The sequence below is a fragment of the Caenorhabditis elegans genome, chromosome II (assembly GCF_000002985.6).
Source record: "Caenorhabditis elegans chromosome II".
Lineage (NCBI taxonomy): Eukaryota > Metazoa > Nematoda > Chromadorea > Rhabditida > Rhabditidae > Caenorhabditis > Caenorhabditis elegans.
The window spans coordinates 1,437,933-1,462,271 of record NC_003280.10 but is presented as its reverse complement, the minus strand read 5'-3'; the positions used below and the strand labels follow the sequence as shown (position 1 = coordinate 1,462,271).

Here is a 24,339-nt window from a genome sequence, read left to right as displayed (position 1 = left end):
TTTGAGATTACGGCCAGATACCCATTTACAGCCCGTGCGGTTGTCTCCCCCTTCTTCCCTTCTTCCCAGAGACCCACAACGCCCCCTCCGGCAGCCCTCTATAGGAGACGATCTGTAATGGTCTCACTCTTGTCTGTGTCTCTGCCTCTATCACGCTTTCTCTTTCTTTGCTCAGGGGAAACGCCGGGTCTCCGTTCATCCAACCTCCTAATTGTTTTTCTGTCATTCACTCCTTTTTGCTTATACCCCCTTCTTGTGAGTACATCCCACCCTGTAGATGTGCTCCTTGCTTGATAAACCAGGTCCGCAGTCCGATTTAGGGGCTCGTGTTCTGGAACAGTTAAGGAAACCATGCTCTGTTGTTGTTAGCTAGTTTCGCTACTAGCACTCCTTTTTTGACCTGAGTTGATCGTGTTTGAAGCGGATTTCCGATCTAAATTTTTATAAATTAAAAAAAAAACCATTTTTCCAACAAAAAAACTTCCAAAGAAAAGAGTTGAAATTCTTTGACTCTTCTCGACTTTTGCTCAATTTTCACTTATCTTCTAGAAGAAGTACGCTTTCCAACTTTCCTTCTCTTTTTTCTCATCCCAATCCCTTCCCAAATCCCTGCACCTGTTATGTTACGCATGCTCCCCTTTGTGTTTGAACATGGATCGACGGATCGAACGATGGATGGATTCTCTGGAACTGTTACTGGAACAGTCTCTCGTGCTTCGGACACTGCTACATCCCTCTCTCTTCCCCCCTCCCCCTCTTTGTTGGAAAGTTAGTACGAAACTTCTGAAATCAGAAGTTTCTCAATCATTTTCTCATTTAGTATCAAACTTCTAAAAACAGAAGTTCAACTTCTACAAACAGAAGTTTAAATATAACACCGCTAAGACAACTGTCTGAAACGGGAGATCGGAATTGAGGCTTAAACACATCATAAACCGTACTCAGAGGTAGCGAATAAAGGCTAATGATCAACATCATGCTAGTACTTCTGTTCCTAACGAACAATGAGAACCGATGTTGGGCCCATACTGCGATAAGATCGGGCGGTTCTTGCTCTATGGAATACTTGGGTGATGATGTGCAGTTCTTACGGTGTAGAGCATCACATGAAGAAGCAACTCCTATTCTAAGCTATCGCCACCACCTGCATAATCACCAAGCAACAGCAAGGAGCAGCAAAAGGACGACCGAGAAAGTAAGATTTTTTTTTCAAAATTTTTAATTCAAAAATTATTCAAAAATTCGAAATTTAGTTCTCAAAAATCAAAGATTCCAAAATATTTGAATCTATTTTTTTTTTGCCAAACCCGAATTTTTCTTTTTAAAAAATCCTGAATAAAAATTTCTGAAAATTCAGGAATAAAAAAAAAGCCAACAGCTAAAGATTTTAGTGGATTCATTCATTCGGTCGGGTATTCCGGAATGGTTCCGGCCACAAAACTGTGTCTTACAAAACTGTGTTTTCCACAATCATCACACGGTTTGGAAATGGACAAAACATCGTTTTGCAAGGCACGGTTTTGTGGGCGGTGCCAATCCGGAATACCCCGACCGAATGAACCTCCCCCCGGCATTCTTCCCAGGAGACCCAAAAGGCCTTCTGATGAAGTGGGGGGAGAGCTGACCGCGTGCTCTCCTACTTCCCAGGAGCACACTTTTCGAATATGCGGCCCCATGTGAAGAACTTTCTTCTCAGAATCATTATTGCCGATAAAAGTGCTTTTTTTACAGATCAGAAGAAGAAGGAACGAACGACGACGGAATGAAGACATGGACAAAAGGTGGCGATAGTATGGAGTTGGAACAGTTGGAACGAGATCTCACTCAAAAGATCTCGAGCGACGATGGATCGGGATGGATCGGGATGGATCGGAATGGATCGGGATGGATCGGGATGGGTCGGGATGGATCGGGATGGATCGGGATGGAACGATGGATTCGAATGCGACGATCGGTATCGGCGGACGGGATGGATTCGGAATGGATGAGGATGGATCGGAATAGATGAGGATGGATCGGAATGGATCGGAATGGATCGGGATGGATCGGAATTGATCGGGATGGATCGGTATAGATTGGGATGGATTGGGATGGATGAAATCGGATGAAGGCAAGAACAACGACGACGACGACGACGACGACGACAAGGAAAGAAAGATCGGGATGGATGAATCGAGAAAAAATTTAAACAATGCTTTAGATAATCTGCTTTTTTACAGATCGACGCGACGACGAAGATTAGGATGGGTGGATCGGAATGGATCGTAATGGATCGGGATGGATCGGGATGGATCGGTATAGATTGGGATGGATTGGGATGGACGAAATCGGGTGAAGGCAAGAACAACGACGACGACGACGACAAGGAAAGAAAGATCGGGATGGATGAATCGAGAAAAAATTTAAACAATGCTTCAGATAATCTGCTTTTTTACAGATCGACGCGACGACGAAGATTAGGATGGGTGGATCGGAATGGATCGTAATGGATCGGGATGGATCGGGATGGATCGGTATAGATTGGGATGGATTGGGATGGACGAAATCGGGTGAAGGCAAGAACAACGACGACGACGACGACAAGGAAAGAAGGATCGGGATGGATGAATCGAGAAAAAATTTAAGCAATGCTTCAGATAATCTGATTTTTTACAGATCGACGCGACGACGAAGATTAGGATGGGTTGATCGGATCGTAATGGATCGGGATGGATCGGGATGGGTCGGAATGGAGAATTGGCACGGATAGGCATGGTTGGATCGGGAGGCGAGAGCAAGGACAAGGACAACGAAGGATCGGAATGGTAAAGAAAAATTTAAATTATGCTTCAGCTAAACTGATTTTTTACAGATCGACGATAGAGACGACGAAGAAGGATCGGGCCGGAAGGATCAGGCCGGAAGGATCGAGATGAGACGACGGTGTTCAGAGAGAGTCCGGAAACACGAAAAATGGTAAGGAAAGATTTGAATGATGCTTCAGCTAAACTGATTTTTTACAGATCTACGATAAAAGCGACGACGACGAACAGGATGGATGGATCGGAATGGATCAGAATTGTTGGATCGGGAGAAGGCGAGAACCACGGCAACGATGACGACGATGAGGACAACAAAGGACCGGAATGGTAAGGAAAGATTCAAATGATGCTTCAGCTAAACTGATTTTTTACAGAATTATGATGAAGACGACGACGAATGATGGAACGGAACGAAATCAGGACAACACTTTATAATTTATTTTATATTTCATTTTATTCTTAATTTCACTTTGTTTTAATTAAAAAAACTCTTTTCACTTGTTATCAGTGTGAAACAATAAAATCTTTCTCGATCTTAAAACCTGGTTTTTCAGATGTTTCTATTTTTTCTCCGTCACTCTCTCACCACTCTTTTCCGCCGGTTCAATTTTTCCGCAAGTAGATTTTTCCGCCGGTTCGAGTTTTTCCGCAATTAGATTTTTCCGCCGGTTCAAATTTTTTCGCAGGTAGATTTTTCCGCCGGTTCGAGTTTTTCCGCAATTAGATTTTTCCGCCGGTTCAAATTTTTTCGCAGGTAGATTTTTTCCGCAAGTAGATTTTTCCGCCGATTCAATTTTTCCGCCGGTTCGAGTTTTTTCGCAGATAGATTTTTTCCGCCGGTTCAATTTTTTCCGCCGGTTCAATTTTTCCGCCGGTTCGAGTTTTTCCGCAGGAAGATTTTTTCCGCAAGTAGATTTTTTCCGCCGGTTCAATTTTTTCCGCGAGTAGATTTTTCCGCCGGTTCAATTTTTTCCGCCGGTTCAATTTTTTTCGCGAGTAGATTTTTCCGCCGGTTCAATTTTTTCCGCAAGTAGATTTTTTCCGCCGGTTCGAAATTTTCCGCAAGTAGATTTTTCCGCCGGTTCAATTTTTTCCGCAAGTAGATTTTTTCCGCCGGTTCGAAATTTTCCGCAAGTAGATTTTTCCGCCGGTTCAATTTTTTCCGCAAGTAGATTTTTTCCGCCGGTTCAATTTTTTCCGCAGTAGATTTTTTCCGCCGGTTCGAAATTTTCCGCAAGTAGATTTTTCCGCCGGTTCAATTTTTTCCGCAAGTAGATTTTTTCCGCCGGTTCAATTTTTTCCGCAAGTAGATTTTTCCGCCGATTCAATTTTTCCGCCGGTTCGAGTTTTTCCGCAGATAGATTTTTTCCGCCGGTTCAATTTTTTCCGCCGATTCAATTTTTCCGCCGGTTCAATTTTTCCGCCGGTTCGAGTTTTTCCGCAGGAAGATTTTTTCCGCAAGTAGATTTTTTCCGCCGGTTCAATTTTTCCGCAAGTAGATTTTTCCGCCGATTCGAAATTTTCCGCAAGTAGATTTTTCCGCCGGTTCGAGTTTTTTCACAGGTAGATTTTTTCCGCAAGTAGATTTTTTCCGCCGGTTCAATTTTTCCGCAAGTAGATTTTTCCGCCGATTCGAAATTTTCCGCAAGTAGATTTTTCCGCCGATTCGAAATTTTCCGCAAGTAGATTTTTCCGCCGGTTCAATTTTTCCGCCGGTTCGAGTTTTTTCGCAGATAGATTTTTTCCGCCGGTTCAATTTTTTCCGCCGGTTCAATTTTTCCGCCGGTTCGAGTTTTTCCGCAGGAAGATTTTTTCCGCAAGTAGATTTTTTCCGCCGGTTCAATTTTTCCGCCGGTTCAATTTTTTCCGCCGGTTCGAAATTTTCCGCAAGTAGATTTTTTCCGCCGGTTCAATTTTTCCGCAAGTAGATTTTTTCCGCCGGTTCAATTTTCCCGCAAGTAGATTTTTTCCGCCGGTTCAATTTTTCCGCAAGTAGATTTTTCCGCCGGTTCGAGTTTTTTCGCAGGTAGATTTTTTCCGCAAGTAGATTTTTTCCACCGGTTCAATTTTTTCCGCGAGTAGATTTTTCCGCCGGTTCAATTTTTCCGCCGGTTCAATTTTTTCCGCAGGTTTGAAATTTTCCGCAATAGATTTTTCCGCCGGTTCGAGTTTTTCCGTAAGTAGATTTTTCCGCCGGTTCGAGTTTTTTCACAGGTAGATTTTTTCCGCAAGTAGATTTTTTCCGCCGGTTCAATTTTTCCGCCGGTTCAATTTTTTCCGCCGGTTCGAAATTTTCCGCAAGTAGATTTTTTCCGCCGGTTCAATTTTTCCGCAAGTAGATTTTTTCCGCCGGTTCAATTTTCCCGCAAGTAGATTTTTTCCACCGGTTCAATTTTTTCCGCGAGTAGATTTTTCCGCCGGTTCAATTTTTCCGCCGGTTCAATTTTTTCCGCCGGTTTGAAATTTTCCGCAAGTAGATTTTTCCGCCGGTTCGAGTTTTTTCGCAGGTAGATTTTTTCCGCAAGTAGATTTTTTCCACCGGTTCAATTTTTTCCGCGAGTAGATTTTTCCGCCGGTTCAATTTTTCCGCCGGTTCGAGTTTTTCCGCAGATATATTTTTTCCGCCGGTTCAATTTTTTCCGCCGGTTCAATTTTTTCCGCCGGTTCGAAATTTTCCGCAAGTAGATTTTTCCGCCGGTTCGAGTTTTTCCGCAAGTAGATTTTTTCCGCCGGTTCAATTTTTCCGCAAGTAGATTTTTTCCGCCGGTTCAATTTTTCCGCAAGTAGATTTTTCCGCCGGTTCGAGTTTTTCCGCAAGTAGATTTTTTCCGCCGGTTCAATTTTTCCGCAAGTAGATTTTTTCCGCCGGTTCAATTTTTCCGCAAGTAGATTTTTCCGCCGGTTCGAGTTTTTTCACAGGTAGATTTTTTCCGCAAGTAGATTTTTTCCGCCGGTTCAATTTTTTCCGCCGGTTTGAAATTTTCCGCAATAGATTTTTCCGCCGGTTCGAGTTTTTCCGTAAGTAGATTTTTCCGCCGGTTCGAGTTTTTTCACAGGTAGATTTTTTCCGCAAGTAGATTTTTTCCGCCGGTTCAATTTTTCCGCCGGTTCAATTTTTTCCGCCGGTTCGAAATTTTCCGCAAGTAGATTTTTTCCGCCGGTTCAATTTTTCCGCAAGTAGATTTTTTCCGCCGGTTCAATTTTCCCGCAAGTAGATTTTTTCCGCCGGTTCAATTTTTCCGCAAGTAGATTTTTCCGCCGGTTCGAGTTTTTTCGCAGGTAGATTTTTTCCGCAAGTAGATTTTTTCCACCGGTTCAATTTTTTCCGCGAGTAGATTTTTCCGCCGGTTCAATTTTTCCGCCGGTTCGAGTTTTTCCGCAGATATATTTTTTCCGCCGGTTCAATTTTTCCGCCGGTTCAATTTTTTCCGCCGGTTTGAAATTTTCCGCAATAGATTTTTCCGCCGGTTCGAGTTTTTCCGTAAGTAGATTTTTCCGCCGGTTCGAGTTTTTTCACAGGTAGATTTTTTCCGCAAGTAGATTTTTTCCGCCGGTTCAATTTTTTCCGCGAGTAGATTTTTCCGCCGATTCAATTTTTCTGCCGGTTCGAGTTTTTCCGCAGATAGATTTTTTCCGCAAGTAGATTTTTTCCGCCGGTTCAATTTTTTCCGCGAGTAGATTTTTCCGCCGATTCAATTTTTCCGCCGGTTCGAGTTTTTCCGCAGATAGATTTTTTCCGCCGGTTCAATTTTTCCGCCGGTTCAATTTTTTCCGCCGGTTCAATTTTTTCCGCGAGTAGATTTTTCCGCCGGTTCAATTTTTTCCGTATAGCGTATAGCGTATAGCGTATAGCGTATAGCGTATAGCGTACAGCGTATAGCGTATAGCGTAGTTTTTCCGCAGGTAGTTTTTTCCGCCGGTTCAATTTTTCCGCAAGTAGATTTTTCCGCCGGAATGAGTGACATGAGTGACATCAGTCACTTGAGTGACATGAGTGACATGAGTGACATCAGTGACATCAGTGACATCAGTGACATCAGTGACATCAGTGACATCAGTGACATCACCGGCCGAAAAATATACTTGCGGAAAAATTGAACCGGCGGAAAAAATTGAACCGGCGGAAAGAATCTACCTGTGGAAAAACTCGAACCGGTGGAAAAAATTGAACCGGCGGAAAAATCTACTCGCGGAAAAAATTGAACCGGCGGAAAGAATTGAACCGGCGGAAAAAATTGAACCGGCGGAAAAAATCGAACCGGCGGAAAAATTGAACCGGCGGAAAAATTGAACCGGCGGAAAAAATCTATCTGCGGAAAAACTCGAACCGGCGGAATAATTGAACCGGCGGAAAAATCTACTCACGGAAAAAATAGAACCGGCGGAAAGAATTGAACCGGCGGAAAAAATTGAACCGGCGGAAAAAATTGAACCGGCGGAAAAAATTGAACCGGCGGAAAAAATCGAACCGGCGGAAAAATTGAACCGGCGGAAAAAATCTATCTGCGGAAAAACTCGAACCGGCGGAATAATTGAACCGGCGGAAAAATCTACTCACGGAAAAAATAGAACCGGCGGAAAAAATTGAACCGGCGGAAAAAATCTATCTGCGGAAAAACTCGAACCGGCGGAATAATTGAACCGGCGGAAAAATCTACTCACGGAAAAAATAGAACCGGCGGAAAAACTCGAACCGGCGGAAAAATTGAACCGGCGGAAAAATCTATTGCGGAAAATTTCAAACCGGCGGAAAAAATTGAACCGGCGGAAAAAATCTACTTGCGGAAAAAATCTACCTGTGAAAAAACTCGAACCGGCGGAAAAATCTACTTACGGAAAAACTCGAACCGGCGGAAAAATCTACTTGCGGAAAAACTCGAACCGGCGGAAAAATCTACTTGCGGAAAAACTCGAACCGGCGGAAAAATCTACTTGCGGAAAAATTGAACCGGCGGAAAAAATCTACTTGCGGAAAAATTGAACCGGCGGAAAAAATCTACTTGCGGAAAAACTCGAACCGGCGGAAAAATCTGCTTGCGGAAAATTTCGAACCGGCGGAAAAAATTGAACCGGCGGAAAAAATTGAACCGGCGGAAAAAATATATCTGCGGAAAAACTCGAACCGGCGGAAAAATTGAACCGGCGGAAAAATCTACTCGCGGAAAAAATTGAACCGGTGGAAAAAATCTACTTGCGGAAAAAATCTACCTGCGAAAAAACTCGAACCGGCGGAAAAATCTACTTGCGGAAAAATTGAACCGGCGGAAAAAATCTACTTGCGGGAAAATTGAACCGGCGGAAAAAATCTACTTGCGGAAAAATTGAACCGGCGGAAAAAATCTACTTGCGGAAAATTTCGAACCGGCGGAAAAAATTGAACCGGCGGAAAAATTGAACCGGCGGAAAAAATCTACTTGCGGAAAAAATCTACCTGTGAAAAAACTCGAACCGGCGGAAAAATCTACTTGCGGAAAATTTCGAATCGGCGGAAAAATCTACTTGCGGAAAAATTGAACCGGCGGAAAAAATCTACTTGCGGAAAAATTGAACCGGCGGAAAAAATCTTCTTGCGGAAAAACTCGAACCGGCGGAAATATCTACTTGCGGAAATTTTCGAACCGGCGGAAAAAATTGAACCGGCGGAAAAATTGAACCGGCGGAAAAAATCTACTTGCGGAAAAAATCTACCTGTGAAAAAACTCGAACCGGCGGAAAAATCTACTTGCGGAAAATTTCGAATCGGCGGAAAAAATTGAACCGGCGGAAAAATTGAACCGGCGGAAAAAATCTACTTGCGGAAAAAATCTTCCTGCGGAAAAACTCGAACCGGCGGAATATTTTATTCGGCGGAAAAATTGAATCGGCGGAAAAAATTGAACCGGCGGAAAAAATCTATCTGCGGAAAAACTCGAACCGGCGGAAAAATTGAATCGGCGGAAAAATCTACTTGCGGAAAAAATTGAACCGGCGGAAAAAATCTACTTGCGGAAAAAATTGAACCGGCGGAAAAATCTACTTGCGGAAAATTTCGAACCGGCGGAAAAAATCTACCTGCGGAAAAAATTGAACCGGCGGAAAAAATCTACTTGCGGAAAAAATTGAACCGGCGGAAAAATCTACTTGCGGAAAATTTCGAACCGGCGGAAAAAATCTACTTGCGGAAAAAATTGAACCGGCGGAAAAATCTACTCGCGAAAAAAATTGAACCGGCGGAAAAAATTGAACCGGCGGAAAAATCTACTCGCGGAAAAAATTGAACCGGCGGAAAAAATCTACTTGCGGAAAAAATCTTCCTGCGGAAAAACTCGAACCGGCGGAAAAATTGAACCGGCGGAAAAAATTGAACCGGCGGAAAAAATCTATCTGCGAAAAAACTCGAACCGGCGGAAAAATTGAATCGGCGGAAAAATCTACTTGCGGAAAAAATCTACCTGCGAAAAAATTTGAACCGGCGGAAAAATCTAATTGCGGAAAAACTCGAACCGGCGGAAAAATCTACTTGCGGAAAATTTCGAACCGGCGGAAAAAATCTACTTGCGGAAAAAATCTACCTGTGAAAAAACTCGAACCGGCGGAAAAATCTACTTGCGGAAAAATTGAACCGGCGGAAAAAATCTACTTGCGGAAAAATTGAACCGGCGGAAAAAATCTACTTGCGGAAAAACTCGAACCGGCGGAAAAATCTACTTGCGGAAAATTTCGAACCGGCGGAAAAAATTGAACCGGCGGAAAAATTGAACCGGCGGAAAAAATCTACTTGCGGAAAAAATCTACCTGTGAAAAAACTCGAACCGGCGGAAAAATCTACTTGCGGAAAATTTCGAATCGGCGGAAAAATCTACTTGCGGAAAAATTGAACCGGCGGAAAAAATCTACTTGCGGAAAAATTGAACCGGCGGAAAAAATCTACTTGCGGAAAAACTCGAACCGGCGGAAAAATCTACTTGCGGAAAATTTCGAACCGGCGGAAAAAATTGAACCGGCGGAAAAATCTACTTGCGGAAAATTTCGAATCGGCGGAAAAATCTACTTGCGGAAAAATTGAACCGGTGGAAAAAATCTACTTGCGGAAAAATTGAACCGGCGGAAAAAATCTTCTTGCGGAAAAACTCGAACCGGCGGAAATATCTACTTGCGGAAATTTTCGAACCGGCGGAAAAAATTGAACCGGCGGAAAAAATCTACTTGCGGAAAAAATCTACCTGTGAAAAAACTCGAACCGGCGGAAAAATCTACTTACGGAAAAACTCGAACCGGCGGAAAAATCTATTGCGGAAAATTTCAAACCGGCGGAAAAAATTGAACCGGCGGAAAAATTGAACCGGCGGAAAAAATCTACTTGCGGAAAAAATCTACCTGTGAAAAAACTCGAACCGGCGGAAAAATCTACTTGCGGAAAAATTGAACCGGCGGAAAAAATCTACTTGCGGAAAAATTGAACCGGCGGAAAAAATCTACTTGCGGAAAATTTCGAACCGGCGGAAAAAATTGAACCGGCGGAAAAATTGAACCGGCGGAAAAAATCTACTTGCGGAAAAAATCTACCTGTGAAAAAACTCGAACCGGCGGAAAAATCTACTTGCGGAAAAATTGAACCGGCGGAAAAAATCTACTTGCGGAAAAATTGAACCGGCGGAAAAAATCTACTTGCGGAAAATTTCGAACCGGCGGAAAAAATTGAACCGGCGGAAAAATTGAACCGGCGGAAAAAATCTACTTGCGGAAAATTTCGAACCGGCGGAAAAAATTGAACCGGCGGAAAAATTGAACCGGCGGAAAAAATATATCTGCGGAAAAACTCGAACCGGCGGAAAAATCTACTTGCGGAAAAATTGAACCGGCGGAAAAAATCTACTTGCGGGAAAATTGAACCGGCGGAAAAAATCTACTTGCGGAAAAATTGAACCGGCGGAAATATCTACTTGCGGAAATTTTCGAACCGGCGGAAAAAATTGAACCGGCGGAAAAATTGAACCGGCGGAAAAAATCTACTTGCGGAAAAAATCTACCTGTGAAAAAACTCGAACCGGCGGAAAAATCTACTTGCGGAAAATTTCGAATCGGCGGAAAAAATCTTCTTGCGGAAAAACTCGAACCGGCGGAAATATCTACTTGCGGAAATTTTCGAACCGGCGGAAAAAATTGAACCGGCGGAAAAATTGAACCGGCGGAAAAAATCTACTTGCGGAAAAAATCTTCTTGCGGAAAAACTCGAACCGGCGGAAAAATTGAACCGGCGGAAAAATTGAATCGGCGGAAAAAATTGAACCGGCGGAAAAAATCTATCTGCGGAAAAACTCGAACCGGCGGAAAAATCTACTTGCGGAAAAATTGAACCGGCGGAAAAAATCTACTTGCGGGAAAATTGAACCGGCGGAAAAATCTACTTGCGGAAAATTTCGAACCGGCGGAAAAAATTGAACCGGCGGAAAAATTGAACCGGCGGAAAAAATCTACTTGCGGAAAAAATCTACCTGTGAAAAAACTCGAACCGGCGGAAAAATCTACTTGCGGAAAATTTCGAATCGGCGGAAAAATCTACTTGCGGAAAAATTGAACCGGCGGAAAAAATCTACTTGCGGAAAAATTGAACCGGCGGAAATATCTACTTGCGGAAAAAATCTTCCTGCGGAAAAACTCGAACCGGCGGAAAAATTGAACCGGCGGAAAAAATTGAACCGGCGGAAAAAATCTATCTGCGAAAAAACTCGAACCGGCGGAAAAATTGAATCGGCGGAAAAATCTACTTGCGGAAAAAATCTACCTGCGAAAAAATTTGAACCGGCGGAAAAATCTAATTGCGGAAAAACTCGAACCGGCGGAAAAATCTACTTGCGGAAAAATTGAACCGGCGGAAAAAATCTACTTGCGGAAAAAATCTATCTGCGGAAAAACTCGAACCGGCGGAAAAATTGAATCGGCGGAAAAATCTACTTGCGGAAAAAATCTACCTGCGAAAAAATTTGAACCGGCGGAAAAATCTAATTGCGGAAAAACTCGAACCGGCGGAAAAATCTACTTGCGGAAAAATTGAACCGGCGGAAAAGAGTGGTGAGAGAGTGACGGAGAAAAAATAGAAACATCTGAAAAACCAGGTTTTAAGATCGAGAAAGATTTTATTGTTTCACACTGATAACAAGTGAAAAGAGTTTTTTTAATTAAAACAAAGTGAAATTAAGAATAAAATGAAATATAAAATAAATTATAAAGTGTTGTCCTGATTTCGTTCCGTTCCATCATTCGTCGTCGTCTTCATCATAATTCTGTAAAAAATCAGTTTAGCTGAAGCATCATTTGAATCTTTCCTTACCATTCCGGTCCTTTGTTGTCCTCATCGTCGTCATCGTTGCCGTGGTTCTCGCCTTCTCCCGATCCAACAATTCTGATCCATTCCGATCCATCCATCCTGTTCGTCGTCGTCGCTTTTATCGTAGATCTGTAAAAAATCAGTTTAGCTGAAGCATCATTCAAATCTTTCCTTACCATTTTTCGTGTTTCCGGACTCTCTCTGAACACCGTCGTCTCATCTCGATCCTTCCGGCCTGATCCTTCCGGCCCGATCCTTCTTCGTCGTCTCTATCGTCGATCTGTAAAAAATCAGTTTAGCTGAAGCATAATTTAAATTTTTCTTTACCATTCCGATCCTTCGTTGTCCTTGTCCTTGCTCTCGCCTCCCGATCCAACCATGCCTATCCGTGCCAATTCTCCATTCCGACCCATCCCGATCCATCCCGATCCATTACGATCCGATCAACCCATCCTAATCTTCGTCGTCGCGTCGATCTGTAAAAAATCAGATTATCTGAAGCATTGCTTAAATTTTTTCTCGATTCATCCATCCCGATCCTTCTTTCCTTGTCGTCGTCGTCGTCGTTGTTCTTGCCTTCACCCGATTTCGTCCATCCCAATCCATCCCAATCTATACCGATCCATCCCGATCCATCCCGATCCATTACGATCCATTCCGATCCACCCATCCTAATCTTCGTCGTCGCGTCGATCTGTAAAAAAGCAGATTATCTGAAGCATTGTTTAAATTTTTTCTCGATTCATCCATCCCGATCTTTCTTTCCTTGTCGTCGTCGTCGTCGTTGTTCTTGCCTTCACCCGATTTCGTCCATCCCAATCCATCCCAATCTATACCGATCCATCCCGATCCATCCCGATCCATTACGATCCATTCCGATCCACCCATCCTAATCTTCGTCGTCGCGTCGATCTGTAAAAAAGCAGATTATCTAAAGCATTGTTTAAATTTTTTCTCGATTCATCCATCCCGATCTTTCTTTCCTTGTCGTCGTCGTCGTCGTCGTCGTCGTTGTTCTTGCCTTCATCCGATTTCATCCATCCCAATCCATCCCAATCTATACCGATCCATCCCGATCAATTCCGATCCATCCCGATCCATTCCGATCCATTCCGATCCATCCTCATCTATTCCGATCCATCCTCATCCATTCCGAATCCATCCCGTCCGCCGATACCGATCGTCGCATTCGAATCCATCGTTCCATCCCGATCCATCCCGATCCATCCCGACCCATCCCGATCCATCCCGATCCATTCCGATCCATCCCGATCCATCCCGATCCATCGTCGCTCGAGATCTTTTGAGTGAGATCTCGTTCCAACTGTTCCAACTCCATACTATCGCCACCTTTTGTCCATGTCTTCATTCCGTCGTCGTTCGTTCCTTCTTCTTCTGATCTGTAAAAAAAGCACTTTTATCGGCAATAATGATTCTGAGAAGAAAGTTCTTCACATGGGGCCGCATATTCGAAAAGTGTGCTCCTGGGAAGTAGGAGAGCACGCGGTCAGCTCTCCCCCCACTTCATCAGAAGGCCTTTTGGGTCTCCTGGGAAGAATGCCGGGGGGAGGTTCATTCGGTCGGGGTATTCCGGATTGGCACCGCCCACAAAACCGTGCCTTGCAAAACGATGTTTTGTCCATTTCCAAACCGTGTGATGATTGTGGAAAACACAGTTTTGTAAGACACAGTTTTGTGGCCGGAACCATTCCGGAATACCCGACCGAATGAATGAATCCACTAAAATCTTTAGCTGTTGGCTTTTTTTTTATTCCTGAATTTTCAGAAATTTTTATTCAGGATTTTTTAAAAAGAAAAATTCGGGTTTGGCAAAAAAAAAATAGATTCAAATATTTTGGAATCTTTGATTTTTGAGAACTAAATTTCGAATTTTTGAATAATTTTTGAATTAAAAATTTTGAAAAAAAAATCTTACTTTCTCGGTCGTCCTTTTGCTGCTCCTTGCTGTTGCTTGGTGATTATGCAGGTGGTGGCGATAGCTTAGAATAGGAGTTGCTTCTTCATGTGATGCTCTACACCGTAAGAACTGCACATCATCACCCAAGTATTCCATAGAGCAAGAACCGCCCGATCTTATCGCAGTATGGGCCCAACATCGGTTCTCATTGTTCGTTAGGAACAGAAGTACTAGCATGATGTTGATCATTAGCCTTTATTCGCTACCTCTGAGTACGGTTTATGATGTGTTTAAGCCTCAATTCCGATCTCCCGTTTCAGACAGTTGTCTTAGCGGTGTTATATTTAAACTTCTGTTTGTAGAAGTTGAACTTCTGTTTTTAGAAGTTTGATACTAAATGAGAAAATGATTGAGAAACTTCTGATTTCAGAAGTTTCGTACTAACTTTCCAACAAAGAGGGGGAGGGGGGAAGAGAGAGGGATGTAGCAGTGTCCGAAGCACGAGAGACTGTTCCAGTAACAGTTCCAGAGAATCCATCCATCGTTCGATCCGTCGATCCATGTTCAAACACAAAGGGGAGCATGCGTAACATAACAGGTGCAGGGATTTGGGAAGGGATTGGGATGAGAAAAAAGAGAAGGAAAGTTGGAAAGCGTACTTCTTCTAGAAGATAAGTGAAAATTGAGCAAAAGTCGAGAAGAGTCAAAGAATTTCAACTCTTTTCTTTGGAAGTTTTTTTGTTGGAAAAATGGTTTTTTTTTTAATTTATAAAAATTTAGATCGGAAATCCGCTTCAAACACGATCAACTCAGGTCAAAAAAGGAGTGCTAGTAGCGAAACTAGCTAACAACAACAGAGCATGGTTTCCTTAACTGTTCCAGAACACGAGCCCCTAAATCGGACTGCGGACCTGGTTTATCAAGCAAGGAGCACATCTACAGGGTGGGATGTACTCACAAGAAGGGGGTATAAGCAAAAAGGAGTGAATGACAGAAAAACAATTAGGAGGTTGGATGAACGGAGACCCGGCGTTTCCCCTGAGCAAAGAAAGAGAAAGCGTGATAGAGGCAGAGACACAGACAAGAGTGAGACCATTACAGATCGTCTCCTATAGAGGGCTGCCGGAGGGGGCGTTGTGGGTCTCTGGGAAGAAGGGAAGAAGGGGGAGACATCGGTAGCTTTGTTATAGGAAAAGATACAAATTCTGTCAGTTCTACCTAAATATAAGTCTGAAAATGCTTCCCTACTGTGACTACCATCAGAACAGTCGAATGGTCAAAATTCACGGTTATTGATTAAAAATCGGTTGTTATGAACATCAAAGTATTAATGTATAGTAGTGAGTGCCAATAAGGCCACCCCGCGAACGCTCCATTTAGCGCATGAAAATAGATAATGTTGTAAACGGGGCAGTGGACAATTCAGTCGTCATTTATTTTGCCTCACCTATATTCTATGTCGAATTCAAAACAAAACCAATTAGCTACTCATCATTGAAATGTTTGTTAAAGAACTTGGATCCTGGATTGAGGTGAGTGATTTTACTAAATATTCTATACGGGTTGGTAAAATAAAAAACTGAGAAAACATTTTTTTTGGAAATTATGTTCAAAATTTTAGAAAAATTGGCTATAGTAAGTCACTACTCAGTTTCCAAATTTCTTATTCAACTGGCTTTAAATTTAAAACAAAAACTATCATAATTATATCTCTGTTTTTAAAATTTATAAATTTCCGGCAAATTGGCCTATTTCCACAATTGAAAATATCCGACGAATTGGCCAATTTCCGGAATTAAAAAATTCCGGCAAATCGGCAAAATTCCGGAATTGAAAATTTCCGACAAATCGGCAAATTTCAGGAATTGAAAATTTCCGGCAAATCGGCAAATTTCGAGAATTGAACATTTCCGGCAAATCGGCAAATTTCGAGAATTGAAAATTTCCGGCAAATCGGCAAATTTCGAGTATTGAAAATTTCCGGCAAATCGGCAAATTTCGAGAATTGAAAATATCCAGCGAATTGGCCAATTTCCGGAATTAAAAAATTCCGGCAAATCGGCCAGTTTCCGGAATTGAAAATTTTCACGAATTCGGCAAATTTTATAAAAGAGCAAAACTAATGGAGAACGCCAAATACATTTAGAAACTTTATTAAAATACTGTATCTTCAGATTAGCTGAACAATTATCATCAAGAAAAAGCCCATAACCACCGTGTAGGCCGGCTTACTATTGACCAGCTCATCATACTTGTAGATCGGTTCCGGAATATCCGGAATCTTGCTATCACAAAGCCCGGTGGCCTGATCGCAAGTGGTGTTGGGCGGACAAGCCGAGCAAGTTGGTCCCGATTCGTACATAATCTTACCGTTACCCTGTCCTTCGCTGTAAGATAGTTTTTCATAGTGCACAGAAAGGGAAAACACTCACCCCCAATACTTACAAACGACTATAGCCAACTGATAATCACCCTCCTTCTGACAAAGCTTCACGCCACACCCGACATTGACTTGCGAGTACCAAGTCATTATTATAGCATGCCCGACGCCACTATTGAAAAATTCGTCGCTCATTACGTCCGTCTCCCATCCCTTCTTAGTGTACTCGGAGCTCCATGCCTTTGCAGCTACGGCTCCGAGATGATTCACACCTTTTGATGCATTGATATGTCCTGACCACATACATTCTCCAGAAACTCCCTCTAAAGGACCGTCGTGACCCTTTGGACATTTGTTCGCATGGTTTTGAGCTGCTGTTGCTATTGTGACATTCCACTTCTGTAAGATTAGATTGTATTGTGTTTGTTGTTTGTAGTTTGTAGTATTTCAGTATGTGCCCTTACCATTTTCATTATGTTAGTTGCCGGTGCATGTAAGAGACCCTTCGTCACATAGGTTCCCTTAGCAATTGAAGACCGGAATTCATTGTGTGCATCGAGAGTTTGTTGTACTCCGGATTTATCAAATTGAGCATTGTTCGGATGGAAGATGAAGCCAAAGAGCAGGAAAATAATTTTCATTGTTATGAAATTAATGAGCAATGAAGGAATGTTTGATTTGAAGGTTACGGGACTTTAAGTGGTACACAAAAATATGTTAAATTTTGACAATAATTGTTTTAGGGTCACGGGAACTTTACTTATATTTTGGCTCATTTTAAACATTTCAAACATTTTCGAAATTTTTTCGAAAGCTTTCCTGCTCTTTGGCTTCATCTTCCACCCGATCAATGCTCAATTTAATAAATCCGGAGTAAAACAAACTCTCGATGCACACAATGAATTTCGATCTTCAATTGCTAAGGGAACCTATGTGGCTAAGGGTATCTTGAAGGCACCTGGAAAGAACATGCTGAAAATGATTAGAGAATAGGGCTAGTTGGGATTCCATGCAGGCGCTAAAACGCCTGCCTCATACCGCGAGCCTTCCCTCCTGTATAGTGCGGCGCGAAACCGGAAAGTGTCGGCCGCGTCAAAAAAACCGCATTTCGCACTATGTGGTGTTAACACCAAGCCTTTGGCTTCTTGTCATAATGCAGAAATGAGGTGAAAGACCTGAGGCAGGCAAGTCTCCAGCGTCAGGCCCTGTAACCGCGCCTGCCTTGCATGCAAGCCCTAGCACCTAGGCTTTGAAAAAAGTGGCAACATTTCCAAGCAGCTAACATTATAGAAATGGAATTCGACAGTTGCAACTTCGGCTCAAAACTACGTGAACACATGTCCTTCACGTCATTTGGAACCGAACATTTATGGAGAAAATATGTGGGGAGGAATGATCTTCAATGCGTCAGAAGATGTAAATCATTTTGGATACAAATCCTCAAAAGTTCTCAAAAAAACTGGAACACGGAGTTCAATGTTAGGGGATGGAACACGGATGTAATGAGCATGGAGCTTTATGAATCTGGCGTCGGGCATTCGATACAAATGGCTTGGGCCGGCGTCGGGGACATCGGATGTGGGGTGAAAGTGTGTGCCTGGGATGAGGAACATAAAACGTACAATGTTAAAATCGTGTGTCATTATTGGGGAACGTGAGTTGTGAGCACCTATTTTCGGTAAATAGTATCATTTTTACAGTGGTGATTACATTGGGGGGTACCATCTACGAATCGGGACCTACTTGCTCGGCTTGTCCGCCCAACACCACTTGCGATCAGGCCACCGGGCTTTGCGATAGTAATAAACCGGATATTCCAGAGCCATTGTACAAGTATGATGAGCTGGTCAATCGGGATTCGGGCTATAAAACTATTTTGGGCTTTTACTTAATGACAATTGTTCAGTTAATTTTTAAACTGTGATACTTTAATAAAGCCTCTGTAAGTGTTGCATTTCTACTTTGATAGTGCGTATTCCAGTAAGTTTCGAAGATTTTGGAATGTTTTAAATACAGATTTATAGAAAAAGTGATAGCAAACATTGTCTCAGTTGACAATTTTTTAAAAGAACCAATGACAATTGAGACACATGAGTTTTAAGACATGCTGCATCGATAATTGGTACTAGTCAACTTGGACAACTCATATATTACTCCATTTGGAAGATGTTTTATAGTTGTTACTATCAAACTATAGAAAAAACCAACAGGAAGCAGATTACCAGTTGACAATTTTTTGATAAAACTCTAGAGAATTGAGATATGGGCGGCCCAAGTTAGGCCATGACATGGTGCATCAAAATAAAAAATTTGGCATTTTTCAACTTTACTTTTTCCAAGTCTTGCCCGTTTCGCGTATTTTTAATTTGGAACGTTCCTCCTTATTCACCTGCGCATAGTAAATTCAATCAAGATAAGCCCCCGTGAATCTATGTCATGTTACACATTACACATTAATATAGTTTTGCATATATACATAGATTTATATGAAATTTTAATAAAAAGATGTTATGCCGTAACATTAATATACAATACTTTTACATCTTTATTGTCTATACATTGTTTTGCTATTTTTTTGGAATACGCTTTTTGGTAAGTTGGGTCTGATTTAGGCGTACAGAAGAGAATTTGTTCACTTTTATATAAAGTTAATCTTTTAAATATCGTTGAACAGAACAGAATAACGGGGAAATAAAATACTTACAGTTATTTATACAGTATAGTTATATACATACAGTATATACAGTTTAAGTAGTATATACAGTATAGTTACAGTTGTCTGTTTTGTTCAATCTAAAATGCTGCGAGTTCCCTAGAACGTTCCATTTTTATTGTTTTCCTTTTATCAAGATACGCTGGAAAATGTATGTCATAGCCCAAGCCTACTCTTTTAAATATTGAATTTTTGGAACATTGAATTCATAGAATGTTTTGCGGTAATATTAGAATTACTTACTTTTATACTTTTGTTGTCTATATATATATATATATAAATATAGACACTCTTTTATTGAAGTACTGTTGCACCATGTCTTTTACGGCTTAACTTTGGCAGCACATCAATTTTATCAAAAAGATTTCCGGAATTTCCCCAAAACAGTCAGCTTTCAGGAAGTCTTCCAGGACGCTCAAATTCACCGGCGCAAGGATTTTCTTTACAACTTGAATGGTATATCAAATAAGGTAATTTTTCATAAACTCATCCTATATATTTTCAAATTTTCAGCTCACATTTGAAGCTGTCAATAATAACACGGAATTCGACGAGTTTGCAAATAGTCTTCGAAAAATGCCAAAAGCTCCATATCTAATATTAGTAAGTGTGTGTAGTTTGTAGTGTATAGTTTGTAGTTTATAGTTTATAGTTTATAGTTTGTAGTTTGTAGTTTTATGTTATAAGATTGTAGCTTGTAGTTTGTAGTTTATAGTTAATAGTGCATATAGTGTAGGTTGTAAGGTATGAGTAAGACTGATTTTTTGTTGTTATTAGCTTTCAGTTTGTTTTTTTTTTGGTTTGTAGTTTGTAGTTTGTAGTTTGTGGTTTGTAGTTTGTAGTCTAAATAAAATTTCAGTACGACTCTACCAACGTGGACGTTGTCCTAAACCACGTTTGCAATCTACAGTTCATCCCCAATTCTTTATCCCGACTGGTAGCAATCTCATTTGACCCGAACTCCCATTCAGTGCTGAAGCAGAAGCATCCAAACATCCCGAACCTTCTATTTGACCTGACAGGCCACAAAAAATCGATAAGCTCATTACCGGATCCACGTGGATATTTATCATATTCACTCGTCCTGCTAGTTCATGCACAGATATGTGCTAGCCTGGCTTTTCGTGGAATAGACTTTTGGTCCATGCATCAGGTAGGCATGTTGTGCCTGCCTACAAGGCTTGCCTATCTGCCTTGTATCTACCTATTTGCGAAAGTTTATAGTGGGTGGTCAAACCCAGAAAATGTTGGGCGCATCGCAAATATTTTTGATTTGATTTACTACCAAGATACATAAATTTGGGTTGAAGGTAGATAGGCAGGTAGGCAATGAGGCACGCAGGTACTGTAGGTAAGAAGTAGGTAGACACGCAAGCACTCAGGTATGTTAGGCAAGGTAGGCACGGTTGGTACTGTAGTTAAGCAGGTAAACAAATAGCCTGGTAAGCAGGTGAGTAAGTAGGAACTGTAGGCACGATAAGCGCGGTAGGTATGGTAGGCACTATTGATACGGTAGGCACTATAGGCACTATAGGCACTATAGGTACGGTAGGTACGGTAGGTACGGTAGGTAGGGTAGGCACTGTAGGTACGGTAGGCATGGTAGGCACTATAGATACGGTAGGCAATGTAGGTACGATATGCATGGCAGGCACTATAGGCACTGTAGGCACTGTAGGCACTGTAGGCACTGTAGGCATTGTAGGCACTGTAGGCACTGTAGGTATTGTAGGCACTGTAGGCAATGTAGGCACTGTAGGTACGGTAGGCACTGTAGGTACGGTAGGCATGGTAGGCACTATAGGTACGGTAGGCACGGTAGGCACTGTAGGTATGGTAGGCTCCGTGATCTCATCAGCACTCCCAAATAACTTTAGGACACCCTCTGGACCGGAAGCTTTGACCAGTTGGAACTCGAGTCTCGATATGGAAATTACAACCTAATCCTGGACACCATCGGTAACGAAACTCCATATTACTTCCGGAATAAGGATTTGGCGTGTGGTGCCACGTTTTTTGTCAGAGGGGGTCCTGTGTCCTATCAGTTTTTTCAACAGGTAACAAAATTTTTGAATTTTCCGCAAACCACGCTGTGCAAATACGCTCCAATGAGAAAATTTGAAAACTTGAATTTTTGATAGCAAAAACTTTTTTTCTAAACTTTGGTCTGCTAAATATGTTTTGTAGTTTGTAGTCTAGCATACCCATATTTTTATAATTTTTCTAAACCACTTAAAACCTCGATTTTCAAGCAAAAAAGTCCCCGTTTTTTTTCTGAAATATTCAAATTTTCCAGGTAATCTCATTTATGCTGACATTTCAAAGCCCCGACTCAACAATCATGAGTTATTTATGCAGTCATCAGGGATATAAATGCAAATTCCTGCCACATTCCATATCGTCTTCATTTAACTATTTCGAGAGTCCACGTGAGATGGTTCCGGTTTTAATACAAATTGATGGTGGTCGGAAAGATGGAGACTCGAAGATGGATGTTTTGAAACGGCAAAACTTGGTTTTTACATTTGAAAATGGAACTTGTAACGAGAAAGCTGTGAGGGAGTTGAGGTAAAAGTGCTATATCCTGAAAACTAAAAGTTTTATCGAAAAATTGTTAACTGCAAAAATGTACAGACTACAGATTAATATTAGCTACAAGTTGTAAGTTGACAACTTTGTTCTAGCTCAACCCAGAAAAAAGTTACGACGGCCGACACCTTGCGGGCCATTTTTGGCGTTCTTGGCCCGTGAGACGTCGGTTGCCATAACTATTTTCTGGGTTGAGCTTAGCAAAACTTGTCAACTGGCAAATTGTAGCTAATATTATTCTGTACATATTTGCAGTCGACAATTGTCTGCCAAACCTTCTAGTTTCAGAGTTATGCTAGTTTTACTATTCTCCACCGAAAAAAAAAAGTTACGACTTTCAGAGAAACCATCAAAACAAGCTTTCAATCCCTAATTCGCCAGGATTGGTCCCTGGAAGAGAACTGGTTCGGCTCAGGCGTCTTCTTTTTGAGACACCTATTCAATGTGGATCCAGGACGGCGGAAAGTGTATTTAAAGGCGCATTATCATATTATTTAATTTATTAAAATCGTTTTTAAAGTCCCACAATGTTTTATTTCTATTAAAAATCATGATTTTGCCAAATTTATGTGGAAAAATGCCAAAAAAGCAGCAGTGGTCTGCTAAATATCATTTTGTAGTTTGTAGTCTAGCAGACCAAATTTTATTAGAAACTGGTTGGGACTGTTAAATATTTTTTGTAGTTTGTAGTCTAGCAGACCCAAATTTTTAGAAATTCGTTGGTCTGCTAATGTTTTTTTTGTAGTTTGTAGTCTAGCAGACCAAAATTTATCAGAAATTGGATTGGTCTGCTAAACATCATTTTGTAGTTTGTAGCCTAGCAGACCCATATCTTCTGCATTGCAACTCCACGAAAAATGTAGTTTGTAGTCATCTGTAAGCCTTCATTACTCTGAAAATCGCTTTTTACACAAATTTGACAAGAAAATTAAAAGTGCGAATAAAAATTAGTAGATCAAATTAGTACTTTTCGATAGATTTCTCTGATTTTTCCGATTTCTCGCCGAGTTTCGCAGAGCTTTGCCATTTTGCACGCTCCCCCTCTTCTTCGGCATATTGCTCGTGTTTTTGCTGAAAATCTCTCTTAGAGGTCTCCTTCGGCGTGCTCGAATCGATCGGAAGTCCACAATAATGATCGGTGACCTGAAAAATAACGTTTTTAATGCGAAAATCGATTTAAAAAGGTGCATACATTCGAGGAATCCGTGTTGAAGGACATATCGGTCGACGAGACGCTGACTGTTGACACGTGGCGAACTGGGAGCCCGTTGCGGAGCTCTTTGATCACTTTTTCCTGAAAAAATTGAATTAATCATGCTTAAACGCTCGAAAATAGCCAACTTTTTGTCTTCTGGTCTCTTCGAGCTCCATTTCCAAGAGGAAAGCCTTCTCTTCGAGGCGGTGCAGGTTCACTTCGAGACTTCGACGCTTTTTGGCTGCACGATCACCTGAAAAAGGGTAATTTTGAAGAAATTTAGGTCAAAAAAGCTTTATTTTAAGCGAAAATTGCCTATTTTTCAATGAAAAACGCTCTGGTCTGCTAAATATTCTTTGTAGTTTGTAGCCTGGCAGACCCACTGAATTTCGAGTTTTCTGGCGGTTTTTCATTGATATTAAAGTCCGGTTATTTGGAAAATGTTAGTTTTAGTGATTTTAAGGTGTTTTTAACTTAGTTAAAAGTCTAAAATCATTTAATTTGAGCGAAAATCGACTAAATTTCAAAGAAAGGACCGATTTTTATACGAATTTTAGCAAAAAAAAATGGAAAAAATCATTTAAAACTATCAATTTTGCACTTAAAATTAAGATTAAGTATAAAAATTAAATAAAAATTGCGAAAATGCATGTTTTAATAGGATTTTCCCGATAATGGTCTGCTAAATCGAATTGTGTAGTTTGTAGTCTAGCAGACCAAATCTCTTCACAATCCTATTGGTCTGCTAAATCGAACCTTGTAGTTTGTAGTGTAGCAGACCAAATGGAAAAATCTGATTTTTGGGGTTTTTAAGGTAAAACTCACGTTCAGAGCCGAGAATTGATGTCAGGAACTTCATTTTTGCGTCGCGGGAGCTTGCTGAAACAAATTTGAATGAACGGAAACGAGAAAACTGAGAGAAAATGGAGAACGAAACGAAAAGAATTAATTAAAATGATGGATAGCTTTGTGTGTGTGTGTGTGCGTATCGGTCCAAAAACAAGCCTATAAATTCAGTGAATTCGCATCTTTTTTCGCTTTTCTTTCTAGAAATAAATTCCAGCTGAATCGGCGAGAGGGAGAGAAGAAGAAACTACAGAATTTAAAATTCATCAGAGAATTCGAAAGAGTTTGTGATGAAAAGAAAACAAAAAATAACATTGGAAATTTCATGAATATTTGATGAAAATTCGTAGAAAACTGGAAAATTGATTTTTTGGAGGGAAATAATTTGAAATTCAAAGTTTGGCGGCAGCAGGCAGGTTGCGTACTTTTGCGTACTTGGCCTTTTAATTGACGAGCAATAAGGGGTACTGTAGGAACTTTTAAATTTGATTTTTAACATGTTTTTTCATAAAAAATTGTTTTTTAGCTCTAAAAATTTAGAAATATGATCGTTTCAAAGTTAAAAAAACATTTTAGACTTTATTTTCAAA

The 24,339-nt window shown here is 41.2% G+C and overlaps 3 protein-coding genes and 2 pseudogenes across 6 annotated transcripts; 2 read left to right on the top strand and 3 right to left on the bottom strand.

Annotated features, from left to right (window-relative positions):
* The first annotated feature begins 964 nt into the window (after positions 1-964).
* Y51H7C.15 lies at positions 965-3,134 on the top strand (annotated as a pseudogene). The gene is made up of 5 exons: positions 965-1,195; positions 1,732-2,068; positions 2,220-2,804; positions 2,852-2,955; positions 3,003-3,134. Coding segments are annotated over exons 1-5 (1,389 nt in total).
* An 8,759-nt stretch (positions 3,135-11,893) lies between these two features.
* Positions 11,894-14,981, bottom strand: Y51H7C.42 (annotated as a pseudogene). Its single transcript has 2 exons — positions 14,045-14,981; positions 11,894-13,508 (listed from the first exon to the last, which is right to left on the bottom strand). Coding segments are annotated over exons 1-2 (2,552 nt in total).
* A 544-nt stretch (positions 14,982-15,525) lies between these two features.
* Y51H7C.12 (Nucleotide-diphospho-sugar transferase domain-containing protein) lies at positions 15,526-22,609 on the top strand (the record flags this gene model as incomplete). 2 transcript variants are annotated; one of them, NM_001306600.3, is made up of 7 exons in its annotated part: positions 15,526-15,558; positions 19,518-19,589; positions 19,633-19,722; positions 19,979-20,272; positions 20,997-21,176; positions 21,416-21,687; positions 22,050-22,206. In NM_001306600.3, 7 exons carry the CDS (start codon positions 15,526-15,528, stop codon positions 22,204-22,206), a joined length of 1,098 nt encoding a protein of 365 aa, NP_001293529.1. The 2 variants fall into 2 exon arrangements, with proteins under 2 accessions (NP_001293529.1, NP_001293530.1); NM_001306601.3 differs by lacking the exon at positions 15,526-15,558 and adding an exon at positions 18,867-18,998 and having other exon boundaries at positions 22,050-22,609.
* Positions 16,164-17,061, bottom strand: scl-17 (SCP domain-containing protein). Its single transcript, NM_061574.3, has 3 exons — positions 16,871-17,061; positions 16,459-16,805; positions 16,164-16,413 (listed from the first exon to the last, which is right to left on the bottom strand). The coding sequence occupies exons 1-3, from the start codon at positions 17,045-17,047 to the stop codon at positions 16,197-16,199; spliced, it is 741 nt and encodes a 246-aa protein (NP_493975.1). The 5' UTR covers positions 17,048-17,061; the 3' UTR covers positions 16,164-16,196.
* Positions 22,575-23,782, bottom strand: Y51H7C.3 (Lzipper-MIP1 domain-containing protein). Its single transcript, NM_061572.6, has 4 exons — positions 23,729-23,782; positions 23,050-23,156; positions 22,901-23,002; positions 22,575-22,851 (listed from the first exon to the last, which is right to left on the bottom strand). The coding sequence occupies exons 1-4, from the start codon at positions 23,760-23,762 to the stop codon at positions 22,669-22,671; spliced, it is 426 nt and encodes a 141-aa protein (NP_493973.1). The 5' UTR covers positions 23,763-23,782; the 3' UTR covers positions 22,575-22,668.
* Positions 23,783-24,339: the final 557 nt, after the last annotated feature.